At 33.8% G+C, this 19,749-nt stretch overlaps 1 protein-coding gene across 4 annotated transcripts; it reads right to left on the reverse strand.

Moving 5' to 3' along the window:
• Nucleotides 1-345: 345 nt before the first annotated feature.
• On the reverse strand, nt 346-17,408 carry LOC130814877 (dicer-like protein 4). Of its 4 annotated transcripts, none has more exons than XM_057681115.1 (25): nt 16,875-17,396; nt 16,535-16,715; nt 16,338-16,451; nt 15,879-16,019; nt 15,720-15,792; nt 15,242-15,282; nt 14,767-14,907; nt 14,548-14,676; nt 13,965-14,103; nt 13,666-13,768; nt 11,201-11,387; nt 10,494-10,654; nt 10,214-10,420; nt 9,864-10,126; nt 9,514-9,788; nt 8,723-9,150; nt 8,159-8,259; nt 6,753-6,958; nt 6,406-6,615; nt 4,292-4,756; nt 3,924-4,193; nt 3,052-3,378; nt 1,714-2,065; nt 1,508-1,625; nt 347-1,387 (listed from the first exon to the last, which is right to left on the reverse strand). In XM_057681115.1, exons 1-25 carry the CDS (start codon nt 17,012-17,014, stop codon nt 1,237-1,239), a joined length of 4,923 nt encoding a protein of 1,640 aa, XP_057537098.1. In that variant the 5' UTR covers nt 17,015-17,396; the 3' UTR covers nt 347-1,236. The 4 variants fall into 4 exon arrangements, with proteins under 4 accessions (XP_057537100.1, XP_057537098.1, XP_057537097.1 ...); XM_057681114.1 differs by having other exon boundaries at nt 348-1,387; nt 13,666-13,771; nt 16,875-17,408; XM_057681116.1 differs by lacking the exon at nt 16,535-16,715 and having other exon boundaries at nt 348-1,387; nt 13,666-13,771; nt 16,875-17,012.
• Nucleotides 17,409-19,749: the final 2,341 nt, after the last annotated feature.

Consider the following 19,749-nt stretch of genomic DNA (forward strand, 5'->3'; position numbering starts at 1 on the left):
TTTTTTTTCAATGTTTCGCTGTTAGTAACAGCGAATGTTCCCGAGGCTAGGCTTGGGTGTACGGACGCTTATTTTGGGAAATAAGTTTTCACAAAGCTTATTTTTGGAATTAAGTTATTAAATAATCTTATTTTATTCAAATTTTCGGGAAGAGCAAGGGTATGGACAGGAGCAATAAAAACGTCCACCCTCATCCAAGACCCATACATGGTCCAAGCACAAGAGGAGTTAGGACATTATTGACAATAGGAAACAAAACAACAAACTAAGTGTAGTCTTACTTGCTATTCCTTGTGCATTGTTTGCCACGTGCCTATTAATAGGTAGTTAAGGTTGTTAGGACATTTTTGCCGTTGTATTTCTTTAAAGGCCTATATAAAGAGCCTTCATTCATTTTTGTAAGAGATTCAGATTTCAATCAGAATAACAATTGTTATTAGAGTAATTGCTTGTCAATTGTTCAAGGGAAAGTACAGGAGTATTTTCTAGCCTGAGAGCGTTCTTTGTGAGTGAAACAAAGAGGGCATTCAGTTTTTTCCACAAAGATTAAGAGAGTGAATCTTAATCTAAGTGTGAGAAAGAGGCCAATTGGTTGAGTGAAGACCAATTTGTTTCTATCCAAGGTACAGAACCACTTCATTGAAGTTGTTCTGTCCACCTGTCTCATTTGTACAGAAGGGTTGTCTGATTCACACTTCAAGAACGTTCTTGAACCTGTTCTTGAAGAATTAGCCAGGTTCTTGGTGATCTTGGCATTGTGCACGCATCATGTTATGAGGTGGCAAGTTCGTCATTGACCCCTCTTTTGCACTATATAAATAATAGGGTTAAAGGTAGTGGGATCATGCTTATTGTAATCACTGAATACATTGTAAAGGAGTATTGGGCCAGTCAAAGTGCTCTACAAATCTCACGATAACCTTTTCCTCTTACTTTCTCTTCTTGCTTTCTTCTTTCTCTCTTTCTTTGATTCTGCATACTTGTTACTGAATTCTTGATCTCTTGCATATCACATACACAACTACTTTCCACCCCTTCCTAGTATTACACCCAAATTAAGTTCGGAAGTTTAATTATTCACTTATTATTTGTACGAAAACCTGGTAGCTGGGGGTACCCATAATTCTCTAGTCTATACAAATTATATAGAAATACCCATAATTCTCTAGTCTATACAAATTATATAGAAATACCCATAATTCTCTAGTCTATACAAATTATATAGAAATACAGAGATTACGTAATGTAGCCTGCTTTCTCCAAGAACCAGAGAGCACCTTCCGCTGCTTCTTCGGTAGCTACCTTCTTCTTTAGTTGGGGCCCACCAAAGCATTCCAATATTATATCTTCAGCATTTTCAATTATCACCACCACCTTGAAAGTGAAACTGCAGATATAGTACAGACAAAAAAATCATTTAATTCATCAGAAGTTGAATTATGCTGTATGCATCATCAGGAACCGAATTAGTATTGTGAAAGGTGGAGTTCGGGGTTGTCAAACTTACAGTTTTAAATGGCTTGGTCCTTCCTCTTTACAGCGCTCATACACAGGGGCTCTCCAACAGTTGGTAACACAAATTTCATTCAAGCGTGATTTTGCCTTGGCTTTTCCTTGATGATTACCTGCAATTTGCACATAAATCAATTTTTTTCAGCACGAGTCCAAACTGTGCAGTATAGTTATTCAAACAGCTTAACAGCTTAACAATACCATGCACATTTAAGTCAATATTACAATCGTCCTCAATGCTCTGACAGGACGCTTTTCTGGATTTTCTCTGTGAGCAGGACAAAAATTTTGCGAGTTCACACACATTGAACTCTGCATTTGCACAACCATTGGTAACAGCACTATCATTCAGAGTCAGCCTTTGAAAATCGATTTCTGGATTCACACTAGTATTGAAATGATTTTCCAAACTCAAATTTCCAGCATCGGCCAATTCCCTGGAAGAAACTTGAGACAGAGGCATCTCATCATATCCAATCAGCCTGGGTTCCATCTTTGGCATTGTTTGAAGGATCTCATCTAGTGATTTAGCCTTCAATCGGTATCCTTGAGCCTGCATATTTGGAATGTCAGCAGGTAAGCACAGCTCTAACAGTTACTTATCAATTGGCCCAAAGCTGGAAAAAATTATTTAAACTGATAGAGAGAAAAGAATTCTCTAGGTTGTTCAGATATCACAGTTGAATACAAATATCGCTTCTGGGACATAAACGGAAAAAGAGGATACAAAGAAACTGTGGTTCAAATATTTCATCCTAAGCAGCATCAGCAGGCACAAAAACAAATGGATGGTACAGTACAATCATCTGTGTCATCAGTCAAGATTTCATGATCATCTAACATTGTAGCAGACACAATGTTATCCGGACACGGCATGTGGCTGTCGTATCTGTATCGGCACAACACGACAAAGACACGAACATGAGACATATGATGAACCTAGCTCTTAAGTCAGATACAACTACCTTGTTATCTTTATATTTTACCTTGTATTAATATGATGTAAAATAATCAGTAGTTCTTGCTATCTTTTGATTTGTTTATTACAGGATTAAAGTAGTACAATTACAAATTAATATGTTTTACTGCTTTATTTTTAAAAATAATAGTAGTAGTTTATGATATACTACATTTTTAAACAAAGATGTGAACGTCGTCATGACGCTGTCCATGTTAAAAGTTTGGACAACATTTGTGCCCCAAAATTTTCAGAATTTACGAGTCCAACTCGCAGAAGTGTCAAGATACATGTCCAGATAACACAAAAAAAAAAAAAAAAAAAAAAAAAAAAAACAAGAATCTGCCAGCTAACAAAAATAATACATACATGTAAGAAATATATCTATGAGATGGTTGCATTGCTGAATCTAATTTCATTTTGATTTTGAAGAACATTTGTCTGTGTTCAAGAAAAATGGCATACTCATACAAGATAAATAAAAGAGATATTGTGACGGAAAAACACACAAGCTCTTGTATCTCAAGACTAACAACAATGACAAACAGTATTGAAATTGGAGTCACTAAAAAGAAAGTAACCTTCAGTTTTTCTGTTACTTGCTGTGCAGCCACTCTCTTTGCCCCCTTGATACTGCAGAACATTGCAGAGGCAGAGCAACAGAAATTTTCACCAGTCACTGTCGCCTCGATCATGTAACTATTGCTAATTTTTGAAGGACTAAATTTAATGCTCCAGTGATGATGTTGGCATAGCTCCAACAGTTCTCGAATAGGATTTATCTGCAAATTAGAAAATCGCATTACAGGGTACAAAAATGAGAGCATCACTTTCCAAACATGATTCAAGTCAAATCCTGCATCAAGTATAATAGCACCGATACAAGACTCAACCATGTCGCCTAGAACCTGCAGAATAGACAAAATTGCAGTTAAGGGTCGAATCTTGTTATATGACATACAAAGAAAGACGGCCTTACTAAAGATACTAGTGTATATAATTTAAAAATCTCATCACAAAATGCTACATGTATCTGTTATCTCCTACTTGATAATAAACAATTTGTTATCAGCATTAACACTATGTTTGAATAATATTCTTCTAAGGAAAGGAGGGGGGAGAGAAGTGAAAGGGAAAGGGAACTGGAAGGGATTGGTGTGTTTCCCATGCGAAATATATTGGAAAGATTTATTCTTGAAAATTGTGAAGATGTTCCTCTTTCCAATTCCCTTCCCTGAATTTCCCTCTCTTTCCCTATTTGTATCCAAATGAGGGACATACAATCCCTCCATTTCCTCCTAGTGTAACGGACTGAAGAACAACATTTGAGATCTAGTTAATGAATCAAAATATGAGCATAAGAGTAAAATGGACATTGGATATTTATCCAGACATTTAGAACCCTAAACAATCATTATTCATGAAGAGGAAAGGGATTTGAGCAATAGAAAACCTTTGGGCATAGAGGCTCCTCAAGTAAATGCCTTTCTGAAGCAGGCTTTTTGATGTAATTCACAAACTTATCAATAGCAGTACGTAGGTTGTTATTGTCACATATTATAAATTTGTGCAATGAACTAGCTGCTACTTCAGCAAACAAACTGTTGTTAACAAGTGATGATCTCAAATCAGTCAACTGGCCAGGTTTCAAAGTTGGGAACACCGAGTATAAATATGAAGTGATCAAGTAATCCAACACAGCATCACCGAGAAATTCCAATCTCTGTTCAGCATACAAAAATGAATACCAGATAAGTCTTGCCAATAAGAAAATTTATAAAGAATTATAACAATTTGTGTGCAAATCAATCTCAGTTTTACCTGGTAGCAACCTCCACCATGTCGATTGTATGATGCATGCACAAAAGCTTCCAGAATTAAACCCTTGTGAGCGAAAGTATGACCCAAAACACCCTCAATGTCAGGGATACTAACATGATCTGCAAGTGAGATAAACTTTGAACTTGCAGTCCAGGCATGAAATACTTGAGAAACTTCGAATTCCACCGGCAAACCAAACCATCTTAAGAATGCCATTGTTGCTTTAAAGCCACTATCAACTATGTAAGCTCCAAGTAATGCTTCAACTACATCAGCAATTGTTTTCTTGGTTAACCAATGATGATTCCTACTACATCTCACTTGATGAGGATCATTCCCGTTTTTCCTGTTACCTTCACAATCATAATGGATAGAATGTTCCTTTTCCTTGGTACATTTCACTGAACAAGGCCGACCAAGAGCAAAGAATTGTCGAGGATCAAATTCTTGATCACGTATGTATCCCTACAATATGGAAATAAAAACAATTGGCTGTTGATTTTTAAACCGCAAAATAAGACATCGCTTTGATTTTGGTGGTAGGTGACATAACAGACTTAGCAAAATTAACCCAAGAATCTTAAGTTTTTACACTTAATTTGACAAAATTTTTATGGAGAAATGGCATTTGAGGATTCGTATATAGATTCTAAGATGTTATCGTGTTGCTATTGAGGCCAAAAACTAAGTGTTGTTAGTATCTTTCTCATTTCACATTGTATTTAATGAAATATCCTCTTATAACACTGCCGATGAGTGCTATGACATTCACTACACTCACACGCTTCAGTGAAGGACGGTTATGGTACGTTAATGACGACCAACTTAAAACTTTGTTGCATTTTATGACATCAGTTGAAATCAAATTAATGCAGTGCCCGTTACTCAGTGACAAACTGCAACTCTTAAACTCAACAAAGATTTCCCTGTGATCTCCTAGATGTGTGCACCATATAGCCTAATTGTGAGTCAACTTAGCACACGCTTTACACTTAACCTCCTAGACTCAAGTGTTGTATTAAGTGTTGTATTAAGTGTTGTATCGGGTATGCAAGGGTTGCTAAAACGCCGCTTACAAGTGGTAACGGACTCCCATCACACCATTATTATTTTATGGGCTCGTTGGATTTTATAAGCGATCATTTTGTAACAAGGTTCGAGTAGCTAAGACATGAATATTAAAATTGGATTAATATACATACCTTAAAAATTCTTAATTAAAAATTTATGACATAAGAAATGGACTTAAAATCACTAATATTGAGGAGAAAATAAGGTAAAATTGTTCATATGGATTTAAATATGTACAAAAAAGACCGAAAAAATGAGTCACGTAATAAAGTGGAAGTTCAAAACGCAGATGAGCTTAGAAAAAAAGGGTAGACCAAAAATGACATGGATTATATGAGTTGAAGTGAAATGAAAAATTGTGATTTTAAGAGCTATATGACAAGAGATAGGAACGAATGGAGAAGAATAAATGTTGATGATCATTGGACTCAAATTTTCAATTTGTAGATTAATTTCAAATAGAGTCAAATAAAATATAAGCTTTTTTATTGACAATTTCTCATGTTGATGTGTTTTGGATCATGCATCCGGCCTGAAAGGTTAGATTACGGCTTTGGCATTATTGTCTATTATGAATGAACGTTTTGCTTTAGTGGACATCTGTAACGTAACTTGAACGAGTGTCTAGACCAGAACAGAAAGCTCATCCCAAACGACTAGCCTATAGAATGAGAAAGCTCATCAAAATTCATAAATACATCATTGACTTACACCAGCTATGTAAGACAAAAACCTATAATTTGCATTGGTCTTAAATCCATTATAATCAGCATTCATAAGGCCCAACGTCCTCTTCGGTCATGATCATGTAAGTCACAGCTGATTTAACTTTAGGTCACTGTTTCATGGGCGATCACTCTGAGTGAGCTTTAAACCACTCTTAGACCAAATGAGATAGATCATCCCAAAAGAATAGCATATTAAGTGAGAGAGACAAAAAGTCTATTTTATATGTAAACCCCTCATGAATCGTCTATACAACTATTATGATCGTTTTATTTTAAAATGGAGCAAACAATATATTTGAGAATCCAATAATTAACCTGTAATTTCTTTTTAATACCCAGCTTGCATAAATTGGAGTTGTTTACGAGATTAGAACGCCTCCTAGACAGCTGCCCTTCATCAAAAGTTTTGTGCTTAAGAAAAAGGTATCGTCCCACGGCAAACTTGAGAAAGGCATCACCAAGAACTTCAAGTCTCTCAAGGGAAAAACTTTCTTGGCATTTTTCTGTAGTCAAAGCTTCAAGAATCTGGAAAATAAAGGCACACAATAGCAACATAGTCATATTTGTATACCACAAAGTATCGCCTCATGCAGTTGAAATACGCAGTCAGTTAGCACAAAATTATAGAAAAGAACAAAACTATTTCCGTAAGAGTGCCTTACACGTTCGGCAGTTATCAATGTCCCCTCAGCAAATGACTTGGACAACATATCCTTCAATTCAATTGCTACAAGCATGTTTTCCACACGATGCATGATAGATGGCAACAAAGACAATGAACTCCCTATTTCTTTGGAGAAGCCAATTATCTTTAGTTCACATAGCTCAGGTGCCAATTCGAAGAAATGCTCTTCTAGTTCAAAAGACTCTGATTTTAATAAACAAAATGTTGAAAGTTACGTTAGCAGTAAGCTGAAATAAGCACCACTAGTTGAGTGATCTCTATACTTCATTGACATTTTAAAACTCAGTATGTCTGGAGATTCGTTTTCTTCAGTTCGGCTATAGGATTAGTTTGAAAAATTAAGAGGAACTACATAGAGTCTATGCTACAAGATGAGTACTGATTCAAATTTCAGTGACAAAGAGCTTTACAGTCAAACATGTATTGCTCTTGTAACCTCTCTAGTAATAAAGATTTAAGACTAAGACAAGAATTTCACTTGTCAATTATTTTCATGCATTAAAACTTAAAGAACGGAAACATCTACTGTAATTTGATTTTGATGACTAATCGAATTGTTGTAAGAATTTCCATCAGCCAACTATCTAGTAATAAAGTTAATAATTTTGTCCCACTAGTTTTGCATTGGCTTCTATTTTCATCTCTCTATATGTAAAGTAAACTATCCCTTACATGGATTTCTTATTCATTCCTATGAAGAAGGCTTTCCAATTCCATAAAGTCTTACAAGGGGAAAAGTCTGGGAAAATCCTCATGTAGAACCCCCAAATTATAGGAAGTCAGTAGAGAGGTTGCTTCAATAAATCACGAAGAAAATATTATCACTTATGGTTTTGGACTTTAAAATTTTAGTCAATAGAAGGTCAATGACTTTTAGAATTTTAATAGGTTCGTTACAAGACCCACTATACAAACAGTGAAGCCCCTTCGTATTGGAATAAAGGATCATAGTGCAAAACATTGTCTGCACTATAAGGTGCTTGATCATATCATGACCACAATATAGGCCGAGATGAATGCAAAACCGTCCACAGTGACCGCAAGTCATTTTGTGACAGTTACTGTATTCGAGATTTTTTACTATGAAAAGGACATAATTATGATCTGTAAAAAGAAGATCATTGTGAACTTACAACTAGACTAAACAGGATTCTGTGTTTAAAACTATCACTTTGTAAGCAGATCTTGTTTCCACAATACACAGCTCTGGCTATTAAATATGTTAGTGTAGTCAAGACATCAGAAAATATATACAGTACAAAGTCAAAAACAAGAAAGATGCGGTAAATTTTCCAATACAAAGCACATCATCAAAAACATTGAGATAATAAAATGTTGTACAAGTATATCATCATATTCTACATGGTTGAACAGAGACAGTACCTATATTTTCTCTGTTCCGAAGATGCAGCAAATTGTGTAAGCAAAAGAGCTGTTTTGCTTGTAGTAGAGGTTGTCTTGGGTATGCTAGATGAATCCCAAATCTGGTCGGTAGCATGTAAAATAGCATCAGAAACAAGTACAGAACACAATACGACATCAATTGTTAAAGTTTCAAGGAATTTGTCAAAGATAGCTGCTGAGAACAAACACAACAGAACAGCAATAAGGAAGCCAGTGCATAGGTTTTCCTTTAACGAATACGAGTATATGGAGGTCTAAAATCAAAATCTATTATGTGATACTCCAAATTCCAAAAAGAAAAAAAGAATAAAACAGGGATAAATTATAAAAAAAAAATCCAGCTTCTATGAGCACAAAAATATTTTCGCTCATCTAGTCTATAAGTTACAAGTATACTAGCACTTTTTCTCAAAAGAAATTTTTAGTTCACCCTCCTTTACTAAACTTACTTCCATAAGTGACAAACAACAATGCCACAACAGTGCCAAATATACCGGGAAAAAAATGTTACAATTAAGAAATATTATGAACTTAAATACTTACTTGTCACTCAAGTAGTCTATATGGCTTGCCGAATTATTGTAGAGGTTGTACCCATTCTTGTCTGGGAGAATTCGAGAAACAAAGAAGAACGAGTTCTTGTGAGCAACATATATTAGACTATTAAGAATATCATTCGTACTGATAGGTCCATCAGCAAGCTGCAAATGACTATCAAGAGCAATTTGGGTATCAACTAAACGACCAACAGATGTAAAAATTGGCGATGACAAGCATCTTTTAATGACCATCCAATCCACATATATTGAGCTATCATGCTCTTGTGGAACAATAGGAAGCAACAGATAGTATATGGATGAATCAAATGCACGAACTTTATTAGTCTTCAGGGGAACATGATCACACACAAATTCTGACCGATCAAGAATTATTTTAAGGCAAATTTCTTGAAAATTCATAGCCAGCAGCATCTGGACAAGAAAAGCAATAGAAACCATGTAATTATTCTTTCACCTCCACGTAACAAAAAAAAGAGACAAGAAACTGACAGTTGGGGGTATTCAAAATAAATCATACTATAAACTTATAGTCCCATCCATGGTAATTAAGTACTCCTTCAAAGATGAAATTTTTTTTCATAAATTTTCATTCCCATTCCACACCACCTGTAAAGTAGTGATGGATAATAGTGGGAAGTGTCAAGAAAAAAATAAATTTACATGGATATTAGCCTTTTAGTTTGATAGTTTTTCTAATAATAATACATATATCTGTTACCATCACACTACCATGAAAAGCTAACAATCAGGAAAATGGGATCATGAGCTTTGTACCTCTTCATCATTAAATTTAGTAACTCCGGAAGGAATCAAATCGGCTAATACAGATCTACCACGGGCAAGATGAAGATCAATCTTCATTCTCTCAGCCTCGTGCGGCAGAGGTTCTTTGACAAAAAGGCCAAATTCTTTATATTGCCTATCATGTGGTTTAGGTTTAAACCTTATAAAGTAGGCATTCAGATAGACGCATTTATCCACATCAGACCAAGGTATTTGCAGCACAGCAGGAACTACCATCTCCTGCAGCACAAGTGGTGAATCCTCGTCTGCATATAACAATTAAATTAGATCGGTTTTATTTTCCACGATATAGATAACTATCAGAAGATTAATTTTTCAACCTTCTATTCCATCATAATTACGCAAATCAAGGTCATCCTCTTCCAATGTATCATCTTGTTCTGGTAGGAGATAGTCAGTTAAGGCACCAACCTGATGCAATTCCTTGCATGCCCTTAGACAAGCATCCTTTTTCGCTGCTTCTATATTAGATTGAGGTGTACTCACTATGTGATGAATAGGAGCATTAGAAGGAAAAATTATGTTGCATATAACTCCTTCATTATCATCAACATAAAAAAGATCTGGCATGGGGCTGAAATACCTATAACCAAGTTAAATATGTAACTAGATTAGTTGTTTCACCGAGTTAAAATAGGAAAGCTAATTGAATGAATAGGAAAACCCATACTCATCATGTGGAAGTTTAGAACAATAATGATAGACCAATGAAATGCTAGTTTGAATACTAATGGTAGCACCAGTGGAACCCACTGAATAGACTTCTTCATTAATATCAGCAATCACTCCATTTGGTTTTCTTTCTCTGATAACCATGTTCATGCGATCTTCATCTTTTCTGAAACTGTCCATTAGATAGCGCTCTCTATCGTTTTGACTGCCACAATAAAAAGTTCCCTTTAAATAATGACACAGAAACATGATATTAATTCATAAGCTCAGGAAACAACCTGTTAACTAAAAAAGCATATTCTGACTGAGGCATTCGAGCACGACCTCTAGATTGTATAAAGCTTGCCAAAGTTTCAGGAAGATCAAATCGTATTACAAGACAGCATGTCTGAATGTCAAGTCCTTCTTCACCAACTTTAGTAGCAACCAAAAGATTTAGCTGCCAAATCATATTATTCACCAAAGTTTGCAAATTTTATATTTATTTCTTTTACGTAAAAGTTCGCAAATACTAGATACACAAGGAGCCAATATCATTTAAAGATAAAGAATAAGGAAATAATTATTAGTGTAAACATGGGAGGGAACCTCAACCGACTACATAGAAGTTCTCAAAAGAACAAGGGGGACTAATGGGATGTGAAAAGGAAAAACCAACTCTAATTGCAACCTACAACCATGTCTCTTAAGACATAAAATGTAGAAAATACCACTCCCATGCTCAACATAAAGCTCAAATCATCTCAGAATGATTAAACATTAGCATGAGACTGATTTGCAATGAGTGTCTCTCCTAAATTTGATATATAGACACAACAGTTGAAAGAGTTTCTCAGAAATATGAATAGGCTGGATAAATAATTAAATCAATGAGCAACTATCTTACAAGCCCTCAAAGATATAAAATTACCCCTCTCAAAAGACCTATATTCAAGTTCATTTGTCGAGGCAAAAGAATGCAAAGTAACCTAGCAAAGAATATTACCTTCCCACACCGGAAATCTTCTAAAATATCATACGTGATTTTTCTGGACATACGGTTTGAGTGAACGCCAATCAGGTAATCACATTTCCAAGCAGATAAAATCTTAATTTGTCCAAGGATATATGCCAAAGATCTGGCAATAATAATCCTATTAACAAAAATTATACATTTCATACCTGGCCTTGACCTGAAAGAGAGAGAACCAGATTAACTTTGAACAACGAATGTTAACAGCAATATGGACATATATGTAATTTCTTGTAGACCCTGGTATAAATGTATATCTCTAAAGAATGTAATTAAACTATTAAAGGGGCATTTACGCCATAGAGATAGTATCATCTAACTTATCACCAAAGCAAGAAGTTGAATACATCCATACAACCTGTTTTTTGATGACCCGTACTCTAAAAAACACTAAATCTACAAAATATTACATGGGTAATAGAAAATAGCCTTTCTAGTTTCAAGATTCGCTAAACTAGAGCTTCGTTCCATTTTATCTAGAAAATTATCTTTGCTATAAGATCTAAATGTGACCAGCTAAATTCCATATCCAAACTGCCATAAAACAAAATAGCATCCCCTTTAGCCATTATATAGAGTCTAATTCAAACTACTTAAGATGATACTATATAAAAGTAATCCAGATCCAACAATTGTAGTTAAAAAATACTATTCTCGCGATCAAATCACCATGACAGATAAGCAATAACAAACTTTGGTGTGGGAAAGTAATGCATCGGGAGTTTATGGTAGAATTCAAAAAGGGCTGTTACAGGTATAGATTCAATTGAAAAAATGGATGACAATAGGTGTAGGTCTACATCAAGCTTCACATACTCTTGCTAAGCCTTTCTTGATCTCCAATGGACACATTCTAAATTTGATGATTGCTTCAAAACAGATAAGTTATTTTTTACGTTGAGTCAAAATTTTAAAAAAAAATATATACACAAAGCTTCCCCTAAAGCCGAAACACATATTTATGATTCCCTTGTAATTTTAGGTCCATTATCTTAACATTTTTTACAAGCTCACATTTTGAAGTTTTTAAATGCAAATGAAAAAACAAGATAAAAAACAATATTTTACAAAGAGCTTTCCATAGAGCTCTAAAGAGGTTCCCACCCTAAGGTACCCTTAGGTAGGGCAATGGAGAGTCGACAATGGACTTTTTCACCCAAACTGAACCACCATAAAAGCAACTATGACTAAGTGACATTTAGCAACATAAAAAGTCAAGTTCAAAAAGGTCCTCAAGAATACTAGTTTAGTCACAAGGTCAACCAAGTTATTGGAAGTGTATTTTGTTTTCTTTTATGCGTATTTGAAGCCTATACTTTATCCACAAACGACCAGACTACATAATAAATATTCCCTCCCACTCAATGCAATGGTCCTATTTACTTTGTTTACATTTGTCAATGCACTAATTACATCCTAAATATTTCTAATTATGCATAATTGAAAATTATAAAAAGTTGATATTACATAATTTCATTAAGATAAATCAAACAATATCTCACTTGACTATGTTTAAACTAATAGTCTAAGAATAAAAATACATATTAAGATTGATGAATAGTGTAAGAAAATAAAATAGGACAATTACGTTGAGATGGAGGGAGTATTAGGAAATGCTTTAGAGATATCACACCAAAATTGTTGTACAAAAAAGATTGGGGATAAAATATAAGAGTCAAGTTTGCATTTTGTTGCAGCCAATACATATTTAACAGATTTCTTAAAAAGAAGAGGGAAACGATACTTTTACCCGAAAATTAAGCAAATCATGAAATTTAAGGAGTGGAATTAAGCATGTTAAGGTAGCGCAAACAGTTCTCTTTAGCATAATTTTGTGATTGTGGATAGCCTGATCATGCTACACAAAGAATTAAAGATGTAAAATTTTCTATTGCGTAGATTAGGTGATTTTCTGTGAATCTTCAAAAATTTAAGTCATTCCTTGGGATAGTAGACAACTAGACATGTATGCTCTTCAAATTTTCCTTATTTTTTCTTGGATGCCTAACTATATTTTTTTGGTCCAGATCACTTATAACTTCTAAATGATCCAACAAATTCATATTTTTGTCTTTGATCATGATACACAACTAATTACCTCCATTAGAATTGAAAAGAAGAAATGCAAGGAAAGTTGACTATGTTTGACCCCACTATCTTGCCCTATCTTAGCCCTATGTCAATTCTAGGAGCTTCTTAAGGGCAAAGGATTAGGCTGAGGCTAATGTGAAATTTTTATTTTTGGCGATAAATTTCTATTTATTCTTCAAATAAAATAATTATTTCTGCAGTGAGGAACTTTTAAAGTATTTATGAGAATGAAATGGAAAAAAACTAGTTATATCATGAAGAGATGTTGAGTAAATCAAGTAAAAAGAACCACACTTTTTTGCATCAATGTCAAAAGCAATTCCAAAGGGAAGCACTCAAATACCAACCTAAAGTTTGACAAGATTCCAATAAGACGCAAAACCTTCTGTGAGAAAAATGGCTCTTTAAGAAGCTTGTTACATAACATATCAGCGGTTCCCTCAGCAACATCTACTACAAAAGGAATAATATTTGTTACATAACATATCAGCGGTTCCCTCAGCAATCATGATAAACTTCTAAAACATGGTAGCACATAAAGAAATTTCTAGTACGGGATGAAGAGGGAAAAAGTACACAAAACTAATAAATTTTGAAGCACAGTCAATGACATTAAAACCTTAATATGCTGCACCATACATCATACCTCCCATACATTCTGTTTCTAGTAGAGATGCAATCCGAGCTAGATATTCATTTTGTAAGATGTCATCGCCAAAGTTTCTTTTTAGATCTACAAGCTGAATTCTTTCACAGTCACCACCATTCAAATGAACACGACACGCCTGAAGGAATCCGACAACATATGCATATATGATGAATATAAGCTTTTCAAAGAGATGTGAAGTGACTCAAATACAAAATATTTGACAATACACATATACATAACTAGCTCAATTTCTTATGAATGTTCATACATCCACATACATAATACTTTGAATCTTCTAGCTTAAAACATGGACTACCAATTAGTGACACCATATGGTAGGTCCAAGTTGCAACTAAACAAAGGCAATGTGTTCTACCATGATGAGGCAGCCAAACGTTTATAAAATATAGCTTTATTCTAAGCTTTCAAGATACTGAAATCAACATAAAAAAACTGTAACGAGATACATCACCCAGGTTTAAAAAGATAGCTACAGCACAAAATATTTTACATCACATTTAAAAAACAATCTACTAACTTAAAATAACATCCACTAATACTGGAGTGTATTAAGACTTACTTGTAATGCACCCCATAGACCAAGGCTAGTTAAACAAAAAAGTATATTATTATGCAGCTTTTGGAGAAGTTTCTTGGTGTTCTGTACTCTAGAGAGATCATCACTGCTCCTGCATAGCATAGATGTACACTACTCGAAAGCCATGAGGTACATAACAACTAAAATGTAATTATTCAGTAATCTAACGTAAAGAATTGAGGTTATTGTGTAATGTAATACCTGACGTTTAATCTCTTCAAGTTTATCCAAACACTTATTGTGAGATTCCAATAATTTGTCATTTGAGCTATAATAATACACTTGGACCACAGGAGATACAACAAATGTTTCCAGTTCTCTTTTGTCATGAACAGTATAAACCTGAGTCAAAAAAGTTTATGATATTTGGTAACGAACATACAAGAATTAGCTAATAATGTACAAAAATAAAAGCAGGCATACAACCACAAAAATTCAACATGTTACTTCATGTCAATAAACATGTATGAGTGAATGAAGCCCTGACCATTCATGTAAACATGATTGCATACATATACTCGAATGTAAAGACCCGCATACAATAATCATGTGTGGACGGTACAGATCAACAGTTCAAGGAATCAATTCAACATGTTGGTTACTTTGTTAAGAAAATTAGAGTTTGATAAGATGTTTTATTATGAAATATCAATGCCTTAAGAGTCTTTAAACCCACCTTAGCATGAAGCAAAGCTTGAAGATTATTGATGGACGCACCTGGGAAAATCAATTTTGATTAAATTCACAATTATTAATAACAATTGACAAAGAAATTAGTTCAATATAACTCCAAGTTTTTATCACTTATAGAATACCAGAAGTTATAGGGGAGTAGAGCAACGAAACTATCATAATAATATCAAATCCTTAAATAAGGCATAACGTTTTATCTTATATTGCTACAATTCTAGGATTCTTAAAACTTTGTTATTTAATTTATTTAATTTATATGTTTGAAACACCATGAGATGCCCAAAAATATCCCTAAAATTCAGTGAGAATGTACATGTCAAATAATTATTTTGGTAAAGAACTCAGATTTGAAAATAACGGAATTTTGAAGTTAAAGCTAAATTCATATCTCAAACAAAAAGAAAAACTAGCTAATTAAATATTCCCCAAGAAAGGACAGTAGAAAAGTAAGTAAGTTGTACCTTTCCCACATATGGGAGATGCTGTCATGCCAAAAATACGGGGAGCTTTATCAACTTTTCTATCATAGAAAACCTACAATTTGGGAAGGTAAATACGTTAGACAATAATAAAAGAGGTTTGAAACGGCATGCTAAAGTAAAGAAATGCAAGGATTTAACCTTCATGATCTCAGCATAAGGATGATTACTCTCAAGTTGTGCATAATGACACTCATCAAAGATCATGAGAGCAATTCTGTCCATCCTAATGAAGCAATGACATAAACAACGCAACAAAACTTGTGGAGTCATAACAAGAACCTACAGTTCAAAAAAATAAAAAAGATCATATTAGTAGTTCATACAAAATCAATTAAAATTAGTGAAGGGAGACTAGACTCAATTCAACTCAATTCGATTCGATTTGATTTGGTTTGATTCCATTTAATTTGATTCGAATCATAAGGGGAAACAAACACAAATTCTTTATCAACAAAGAAAAATTTTGCATCAAACAAAGTTACTACAGCAGGCAGTACGGGAAAAGTCTGACAGAAGAGCACAGTTTAAAAGTGACATTGTCAATTAGAATTATGGGAGTAAATTAAAAATGGTAAAAGTAAAGAAAATGGAACAGACCTCATGTTGTTGAAGCTCCTTTTCCCAGGCAAGATGGGTTTTCAAACGCTGAGCATCATCACCACAATAAACTCCAACCTTGAAATCAGTAAAATGCTGAATGACCCTGGCTTGCTGGAACACGGAACAAACAGTCAAAAAAAAATTGCAAAAATTTTAGTTAAATATTAGAGATTGATTTAATAGCGAAAAGAAACCTGATGAACTAAGAAGACAGAAGGAGCCAAGAAAACATAAAGCTGATTGCTTAAAGGCTTCTTAATTAAAGGAGTCATATCAATCATTAACAATATCGCTATGAGTGTTTTTCCTGATCCTGTCTCTAACACTACTATCACATTTTCTTCCAATGCTTTTTTTGCTAATTCTAATTGGTACCTACACATATTCATTAATTACTTCATCAGCAACAAACAATTTCACAGTGAGACAATCAAAGACGATCAAATAGTCGTCAAATCAATGCAAAAACAAGAGCAGAATTATTTAAAAAAAAAATTTAACTAAGAATAATGAAGGAGTAAAGAGGAAGCATACGGTCTAGCCTTGAAAGATGGATGTTGGAGTGAGCTAATAACATTCGATTGGTGAGGAACAGGATCAAGAACATTCGCATCATCAACAATTATAGTACTAGAAGAAGGAAAAGGAGAGGGTGAATGAGAACCATCGCCCATTGCTACTACTTACCAAAGCCTAAACGAGAACTGCAACCATAATTTCGTAATAGATTTCGACAACAATGGAAACGAGAAAGAGAACTAGAGAGGGAATGAATGAAATTGGGCAGAAATTCTGCTGGGTTGGAATTTGGAAACTAAATACTGATTTTCAGAATCTGACAGAGTGTGTGAGGTAAGTGTTGAGAAGGAGGTTCGTCATTCAAGTAGAGTGTTTGGTACGACGCCGGGATCAATAATTGTTACTAGATGCTCCTAGTCCTACTTTCCCTGTACCAGTCTTTTTTAAGTCTTTCGTTTTTCAAAAGTAAATTGTTTTTGGGAACTTTCCTAAAATAATTCCCCAACAACCCAGAATTTTAACTCTGGTACCTTAATGGCTGACCTAAACCATTTCATGATCCGCAAATCTAATAATTCAATCCCATCTGAATTATAGGATACTAAAGTAGATATTTATCTGTACTATGCACGGAATTCATAATAAGTTTAACCATATCTACGAAAGATATCAACTGGATTTTAACATAACAAAAAATACCAATTAAAAATAAAGTACATAATCAAATCATGTTTAGAAGAATGATTTGATTATGCCTTTTGAAATCATTAATCTTGATAAAATAGAATTAAAAAGTTGTTTTTTTTAATCAAACATGACAAAAAAAGAAATAGAAGAGTTTTAATCGTAACGCATGTGATTGGTTTTTCTTAAGCGATTTACAAAAGCTGGTAATACAAATAATGTGAAGAAATTGATTCAAGTACACCAATTACCAGCTAACTAACTAAATACATAATGATCGAATTTGTAATAATAATTTGAAACACTCCATAATAAACCTCTTATTTCTATAATCAAAATAAGTAATACTATGATGAAAGTTACAAACTAAGCCATAAATGATGTTTTTACACGAATAATAGCAAGTTAGTGTGTAGAATCAATTAGGAACGGGAACAGCAACAAGAGGGGGGGTGAATTATTGTTGTTACTAGTTTAAGCGTTTTTGCCCTGTTTTTGCGGAATTGAATAAAAATAAATAAAGCTTAAACTTAGAGCAAAATAATAAAAGAGACAAACGATTTTTGGTGGAAACCTTCTGGGCCTAAACAGAAGGAAAAACCACGACCCCTCGGGATTTCTAAATTCTCCACTATGTTTAAAGCAACTCGTTACAATTACATTAAACATCTTACTTCACTCGAAGCGCATCAACTAGGCCAACTCTTCTCTCTCAAATTGCTTCACTCAAAGCAACAATCTTAGCTTCACTAAAAGCTAAACTCTACACTAGCTTCACTAAAAGCTATGTCCTTAGCTTTACTCAAAGCTATTCTCTTCTCTAGCTTCACTAGAAGCATTCTAATTCCCCCTAGACTCACCCAAGTCTAGTTACAAAGATTCTCTCAAAAATCCTTACAAAAGGATAAAAATTCTCTAAAAATAAAATCAATAAGTTGCACAAGAAAATATTATAATTAATTGGCATTTTTAAAACAAAATTTTCTTGTAAAAATTCTCCCAAAATTACGTATGATTTAATGGCTCATACTAAGGCGAGTTTTGAAGAATAACCGAGTCCACTATTTATAGAGCTAAAATCCCTAATAAAAAGGAATATTCCAACCCATTATTCCTTATCCAAAATAATCATGGGAATAATGTGGATTAATCACACAGACGGTTATTTCCACAAGACTTGATTAAATCAAGCATACGGTTAAAACAACAATAACCGTTGTTCCCATTTTCTAAAAATAGGTTCTGTTCCTTTTAAGCAGCAGTTTCACAAACAGCAGTTCCTGTTCCAGTACTAACTGCTGGAACGTTTTTGCTATTTATAGAAACGGTTATACTTAATAAAAATAGACATGATAACCTATTATCTAAGATAAAGACCGGTTAAAAATAATAGCTAAGACTTTTTCAACAACAGCTATTCCTATATTTAGCAAATCCAATATTTACTAAATATAGATCCTAAAATAAAGGATCTTTATTTAGAGACTCATACGTAAAGTAATTTTTAGAAAACTTTTTGCCAATTAACTATAACAAATAAATGCAACAAATTAATTTCAGTACATTAACTAAAAATAATAATTATAAATAAATAACCAGAATTTCCAGTTAACGTAGGCTGACTCCAGTTCAGGAACAGTGCGCTGTCTCCAAAATCCAGTTTTGCTAGAACATCCAACCTAGGAACAATAGACCTGCTGTCTCCATTTTACATCCCAAGCGATATACTTCTTCTAACATCTTTCGGATCCTTTTGACACGTACATTTCCATGAACCAAGTCATGGGTACTATCAACGATCATAATCACGACCGGATATCGACCTGCACACAATCTCTAAAAACATATTTGTTTAAATAAAGTGTAGTCATCATCAAAACTCAAGAGGTCCAACAAATTCCCCTTTTTGATGATGACAAACTTTTAAACAAACTTAAAATAAAATTAGAGTAAAATCAATATTATAGAGCATGTCAGAGATTAAAACAACTCTACATAACTTAGTAAATTAACTCGTTACAATATAATCTACCAAGCAATCATAGCAACACAGTTTACTCCATATAGTATATAAAAACACAATATAAAATATATGTTTTTAAATAGTTTCCAAAAATAGTTAACATAAATCACTAAGTATTTCAAATGTAATAACTTTGAAATCAGAACAATTAATCATATGGTCAGAGCATATATCTTATACTCC

This window comes from Amaranthus tricolor, chromosome 6, assembly GCF_026212465.1.
Source record: "Amaranthus tricolor cultivar Red isolate AtriRed21 chromosome 6, ASM2621246v1, whole genome shotgun sequence".
NCBI lineage: Eukaryota > Viridiplantae > Streptophyta > Magnoliopsida > Caryophyllales > Amaranthaceae > Amaranthus > Amaranthus tricolor.